The following is a 6,886-nucleotide window of genomic DNA, read 5'->3' as shown; positions in this document are numbered from 1 at the left end:
GTATCTTTTCTACGTTGATGCTCCTAAAGTGTATGAGGAGGAGGTCCAGAGTTTCTTCGCCAGTCTGTTTCCAGTCGATACTGACCATGTTTGTGCTTTGGTCAATGGTGTGGACATTGTCTTTGGCGTGCAAGTGCTTAGAGAAATTTTGCAAGTTCCTACAGTTGGAATGACGAGTGTTCGAGATGTTTGCCAGTACAACTTTCGAAATGCGGTAGTGAAAGATAATTCCAATCAGAAAGGGGACCAGATCCATAAGAAAACACTACTTCTTGTCTACCAGTTTTTGTTTGAGCTGGTTAACAAAGTCATGTTGCCTCGAGCAGAAAGGAGATCTGTAATTTCAAAATCTGATATATTCTTAATGGAGCAATTGGACGGTTCCAACCATGTGAGTCTGCCTGCCATAATGATTGAGCACATGCAGAAAGTGGCTGATTTCAAGGATGGCAATCACGGGTTTCTCTATGGATTCTTGCTCATGTACGTGTTCAAACACTTTGAGGTTCCTTTGGGAATAGGTAAAGTAGGGACCCATAAGCAGACATTCTCACAGATAATCTTGGAAGAGTGCGAGTGCATTGAGAAGTATGGGGGTGTAGGAAGCACTTCAACTGTGTCTCAGCTCATCAATGCCCAGAATAGTGCAGCTGAGGAAATACGTCGATTGAAGACCAGAAACGTTATCCTGGAAGGCCAGGAAGCTCGAGCGGTTCCCATATCGAATGATGAGGTGATTCGCTTGACCCAAGAAAATGCTGACCTCAGGGTGCAAGTTCAGAACCTAAAGGTTGAACTGCTCAACGAGCAAAAGTCGGGAAATGCCCGAATAGACCATATTTTCCAGACACTTGCTGCAGCTTCTAAGCCTTTTTCTCCTAGTGCTCCCTAAGATTCCCTTCAGTAACCAGTTTTCTGGATATGTTTTTTTTTTGTTCCTTGTTGATGGTTTTTTTTTTTTTTGTGTTTGGTATGTACTACTAGTGCTGCTCATGTGATCAAGTCTAATGCTGCCCCGAAGAGGCATATTCAAAAATTATTAATATGAATCCTCTCTTATTTTGTCTAGTACTTTCTATTTGTGTTCTATTCTTTCTCTTATTGTGTGCACATATGGCATGAGTTACTAGTACTTTTTTTTCACGAAATTTTATTTTGTGTCTCATACAACTTACACTAATTGTATGAGGCTTCTTTTTATCTTACAAATTTGTGGATCCCAATCTTACATTTTTTGATCCACAGAAACATGGGTCCACCGAACGGTGAGACAAAAGTTGTCACACACAAAATAACATTTTTCTAAAAACACCTTCAATTTGCTCTAACAGGAAAGTTCGTTTCTCTCGTAGTGTGTGTCACAAACAATTTGCAAACACACCGAATCTAAGCCAAGAGAAGAAAGAGTGATGGCCATGGACGCTGCAGCTTCTCCGGCTTGGGAACAGATTGAACTTTCAGAAAGGTACCCTTTTTCTATTCTTTATCTCTCTTTTTTTGTTTTATTTTTTGGCTTATTATCGAGCAAAATCTCTTTTTTTATTATATTATCACTAGAAAAATTTATTCTTAATTCACTAAGCAGCAATTTGGTATTTCGGGTGTCTGTTAAAATTGTTTTTTTCAATTCTCATGCTGAGTTCGGTTTTACTTTTAAAAGAAAATTCTAAAAATTTGCAGATATATGATGTGTTGTATGTTCCAAGAAGCAGAATCTTTGTCTTCCTCAATTATAGAGCGATTGGTTGAGAGAAGGGGTAAAACTAGTGAATTTGTTGAAGACAACTCCGAATTAAGTGAGATGCTGGAATCGGCTGGCATGGTTTTGGTGCAGTCCTCCAAAGAGTTGGGAAGGTACTCGTTTATGCCATTTTCATTCTTATATCAGCTGTTGTTGTTGTTTTTTTAATAACCGAGAGCCAGTGGCGCACGGTTGAACTCTGTTGATAAGGAGCCCGCCACTCTACAATTCTCCGCATAATTACCAAGCTTTTGTCACCACTTCAAATAACAGGCTTTTCTGCGACAAGGTTCAAACCCATGATATTCTTCTAACCCACACATCACAAGCTGTGTGCGCTCTTATCACTAGACCAAATCCCTGCGAGTAGCTGCTTGTTGTTATTCTATTACTGTAATATCGGATAATTAAGACTTGTTTAAGATTTTTAAGTATAACTTTGGCTTGAGTTTTAGTGTCAAAGACGACATGAATTAGTTGTGTTAGTTAGGATGTGACATCGTTGAGCTTGGGGAATTAAATGTTTAGAGTTGGAAGTTGCTTCATCATTAGCTTTTGCAAACTCTGTCAACTAAACGAATTATGGTTCTCCAGCTGAGTTGAATTCACAGAGTTTATATTGAAATTTGTTTTAGTAGATGGACATTGAGTTCTATATTCTGCTATTGCTTGGATGAATGAGTACCTATGAAATGCCAATATAGGGTTTCTCTAATGTCTATATACTTTTGAAAGGCCAAAGTATCGAATATTATCAGTCAGACTCATGAACTGCTTTCACATCTTTAACTGTTTCTCGATGTGGTAATCCTGCTGCTTTGTTTCATAAGAGAAATGTTTCGAATGTCCTTCAATTCCACTAACTATGGGTTTTGTGTTTGACAGGACAGTAGATTTACTGAAGCAGCTGAAAGTGCTATTTGGTTCAGTCACAGCTATTCCTGCCCAAGTTTTCCTTACTGGGTACATCTTTTCTTGGATATGCGATTTCCGTAGTCATTGCACTTCTTCCTTTAGCATGGGTGGTCATCCTCGTGAGTTTGATATTTCTCAACTTTGTTGTCGAGTGAGATGATTTCTTTTCCTTTTAATAAGGTTGGGCAGTCAGGTGTAAATTTGATGCATTTCAACTTTGTGGTCGGATGAGATGATTTCTTATTAAAAAAAAGTTTGGCAATCAGGAGTTAGAATCCAAACTGTTCTCAATTTTATGCTGTTTATCATTCATGTTTTTCGTATTAGTTGCTATAATTGGATTTCGTATGAATGTCACAAAGTATAAGAGTGCCTGTAAAAATGGAAACCGCACTCTTTGCTTTGACATGTTTCTTTTGGTTTTGAGATCCTGAACCTTAAATAATGTACTCCCCAATATCCCATCTATCCAAAGTAAATGAAAAAGATTTCACGATCCCTCTCGTTCTGGGACCTGTTATTATTGCATGTTTGCTCCTCATAACTTCCATTTTCCTCTTAACATGTTTAGAAAAATTCCGCTCTTTGATATAGAAATGACTCAAAACTTCCTTCCAGGGTGTGTCTCCAGATACCAGATGTCCCTTCTTCTGAAGTTCGAGAAATTCTAGAGGAATTCCTTAGGAAGTGGAGATATGTTGATGGGAAGTATTATACTCTAGAAAGTGTGGAAGCTGATGTACCTTGCTCGGAAGAATTTAGCAATCAGATTTCCCTAGGAGTTGATAAGTACCTGGAAATTGTTGAGCTCTATGTGATAACTTTTTTGGGGAGGATTCTGGAAAATCTGGATTTTGCTATCTCTTGGGTTGACAAAGCTTCCCTTCCTGAGGAGAAGAGGCAGGTAAATAATAAGTTTTCTTGCTTCATTCTAGTAAACAATGATCACATATAAATTCTTTGTTTCTTTTGTGTCTACCGCCACTTCACTTTGAGCATCACTTGGAATCACGTTGTGATTCTCATAATAAACTTTGTTGTCGTAAAAATCTGTTGTTGAGGTTCTTAGTACTATGAGTTGAAGTTTATTAGGGGTTTATGGTTGAGGTCTAATAGGCCCTACTTTTGTGAGTTGATTCTTTGTCAAAGGAGAAAGGACAAAATATATGCTATAACAGTTGTGCATTGTACAGTCTGCCCGAGTCACCTTTGATGTGTTTTGCTTTGCTCTCTTTATGAGATTGATGGTTTAGCTGGTTTGTAACTGAGTAACTTATAGCTTGGTAACTTTTTATCTCTTACTCTGTATTCCAGGATCTTTTGAGGCGGTTGCACTCCATGAACACTTTAAAGCTTGGCAGTTCTTCACAGTCCTCTGCATTATCGGTCCAAGTAGATGAATATCCAACTGATTCCACTTCCCTGATTGAAGAAAAATCATGCAATGGAACAGCAAAATTGTTGGAACGCCAAGACCAGTCTAAAGGAGAGATCACGAAACAAGCAATTATGGAGTTAACGAGACAGAGAACTCCATTTTGGTGGTTCCATACTGTCACTTTGAAGTTTGGAAGCAGTCGCTTGGTCTTATCAAATGGAAGCATCTTTCTTGCTTTTCTGGCAGCACTTGTGTACTATACGGTGCGGAGAAAACAAGCCTCTTTATGGAGGTAATATAATCTGGCTCCGCTTTCTGCTAGATAAAGAAGCACTTGCTCATATTACGATTTTCTTCATCTGATAGCTCAATATATCGTGTATAATCTACGAATCTCTCTCATGACTCATGGACATTTTATAGGATAAAGTGAATCTACTGCCCGGCTTGTGCATTGAAGGATGTTTTGCTCCTGTCACTTAACTTGCACAGTACTTTAACTAATTCTAGTGGTCATATCAAATTCCCTTCATTATCTTGAAACAACTAAAATTTATTCTTAGTCTTCTAAAGCTCATTGTTGATGTTGGATTAAAGTCACATTCAACTTACAGTTGGCACTGGTATGCTTATTTGATTATTTCGTACTTACGTGAGACTGTATATAAAGGCATATGCATATAGGTTGGTTATCTATATAAACATGTACGAGTTAACATTTATGTAATGGATGTTCAAGACAAACTTGTCACGTAATGGAATCAGATTTAGAAGTTAGAAAACATTGTTTGGCATGTGAGAGACGTCTCTTGGTTTATGGGGTTGGCTGTGTCATTCTAGTTCTTCATATTGCACGTGGTCATGGAGAAGAAGAATCACCTGGTTTTGTCACCATATGCACATAAGTAGCAAGCAAAAAACGTGCAAGCATGATGCGATTACGCCTCTCTAGCAGTGCTACTTATACCTGTGGGTCTATGAGAATCTGATACCATAGTAGAACTCACATCTACCTGCCTTTAAGTTTACTAAATCAATCAAAAACTCTCTAATAAAATTGTTGAGATTCCTGGAATGCTGTGTGAGATGTTCAATTGGGCATATTGCATTTTTATCGGTACTTTCTGCCATCCTTTCAGGCAAATTTAAGTTTGTGAATGCTAGGTTATTACATGCTTGGACTTGGCTTATGTTAGACATAAATTGTTCGTCGACAACATGATGTTAAGGCTATTGTCTCACTGTTTTTTTTTTTCTGTCTTGCTATTATTAGTGTTCTTAAGAGACAAGCTTCATCTACAAAGAAGGCTTTGGTCGACTTCTGGCAACTTGCATTCTCGTACCAAGTGAACCCTCTAGCTGCTGTTCAACCTCTCCCTCCTGCAACGCGTGGAAGCCGGTGATGCACAATTTTGTTCCTCATAGTTGCTCAAAACTAGAGCTGTTACTTGTAGGTAAATAAAAGATCGCTGAAGTTATTGCTACTATCACCTTAAATTGGAGAGGACCATCCAGAAATAATAGTAAAGTTTGGTTCAAGTTCGCATTCTTTGCCAGTAGAGTACTGCATCATACAGTTAATCTATCTCGTCTTTTTTCTTTAGCGCTTTAGTTTATTCTCTTGGCAAAGGGAGTATCTCAATTTCTCAAATTTATAAGGTGATGTCATTCATTTTGTTTGATTTATAACTATCGTACTATGTTTGAAAGCTAGATGATCTGTTCGTATCTATTCAAGCCTTGGTTGGTAGAGTTACAATCTACTCGTGGGAGGGAGACAACATGTACTTGGTGGAATAGTCTAGGTTTGCCAAGCCGGCTCGGACGGCACTATTATCAAATAATAAATTGAAAGATTTGAATGTGTATATAGTGCTTTGTGTATTGCTTAGGTCTGTGCTAACCCTCTTACGGTGTGGGACGCCAGTAATAAAGCCCTGTCAAATATCTTGGCTGCAGTTTAGTCTGGGATAAGTTTCAATTCCAGATTTCAATTGATTCCTTATAAGAAGGAAGCTTGAGTTTTATTCTAACTGAAACAAAAGCTTGAAGAAACAGAAAAAAGGATCACAAAAAAATTTCAGTTTCTGAAGATCAGAATTATAACCTTGTGTTAATTTAATGTTGACAAGTACGATGTTCACTAAAAACTAGTATTAGCACCCGCGCAGATGTGCGGACGCTAACCATGTTAAATATTTGAGTTATTTGGATTATACGTAAAAAATCTTAAAATTTAAATATTCTCGATAAATATAGATAATCATTAGATATTAATTAAGAAACACTACATGAAAATGTTTAAACATTTCTCAAATCTCCTAGTTATAATTCTATTTTTTTTAGTATCATTCTTGCCGGTGTCATTGGATAAAAAAAAGGAATTTTTACATTCCTATACCACATAGTAAACCTTATTACCCTCAATGTTTAAGGTTTGACTTAATTACACTTAGTATACCAAATTACTAATTCTATACCATAGTGCATTTTAACCTAAAAAGCTAGCATCCTTACCTTGAGCTGTTTTTGTTAACATATTAAGTTATGCTGGCCGTTATTATTTTGAACCAATATCCAAAACTTAGTCTCGTTTGAAAATATACATTGATGTTAGGAGATAAAACTAGATAAAAATATTTTTTTAGAATAAGTAAATGTTTTTTTTGTCTTTCCTTAGTAGATAAACAATTATCTCTTCTTCTGTTTTTGGTAACTATCCATTTTTTTAGTTACCAAGTAAAAATTTACCAATCAATTTAACTGCCTCAGTCAACTCTATCTTTGCAGTTAATCACATAAACAAATTAAATCTACTCCGGTTATCAGAAACTTAAAGCACACATCTTAGG

At 36.9% G+C, this 6,886-nt stretch overlaps 1 protein-coding gene across 2 annotated transcripts; it reads left to right on the top strand.

Moving 5' to 3' along the window:
* The first annotated feature begins 1,291 nt into the window (after positions 1 to 1,291).
* Positions 1,292 to 5,786, top strand: LOC104235910 (protein APEM9). 2 transcript variants are annotated; one of them, XM_009789741.2, is made up of 6 exons: positions 1,292 to 1,465; positions 1,681 to 1,854; positions 2,627 to 2,704; positions 3,275 to 3,560; positions 3,971 to 4,326; positions 5,308 to 5,786. In XM_009789741.2, the coding sequence occupies exons 1-6, from the start codon at positions 1,410 to 1,412 to the stop codon at positions 5,435 to 5,437; spliced, it is 1,080 nt and encodes a 359-aa protein (XP_009788043.1). In that variant the 5' UTR covers positions 1,292 to 1,409; the 3' UTR covers positions 5,438 to 5,786. The 2 variants fall into 2 exon arrangements, with proteins under 2 accessions (XP_009788043.1, XP_009788044.1); XM_009789742.2 differs by having other exon boundaries at positions 1,368 to 1,465; positions 1,661 to 1,854.
* Positions 5,787 to 6,886: the final 1,100 nt, after the last annotated feature.

This window comes from Nicotiana sylvestris, chromosome 11, assembly GCF_000393655.2.
Source record: "Nicotiana sylvestris chromosome 11, ASM39365v2, whole genome shotgun sequence".
Classification (NCBI taxonomy): Eukaryota; Viridiplantae; Streptophyta; class Magnoliopsida; order Solanales; family Solanaceae; genus Nicotiana; species Nicotiana sylvestris.
The sequence above is the reverse complement of the archived record's forward strand: the minus strand, read 5'-3'. Positions and strand labels throughout refer to the sequence as shown.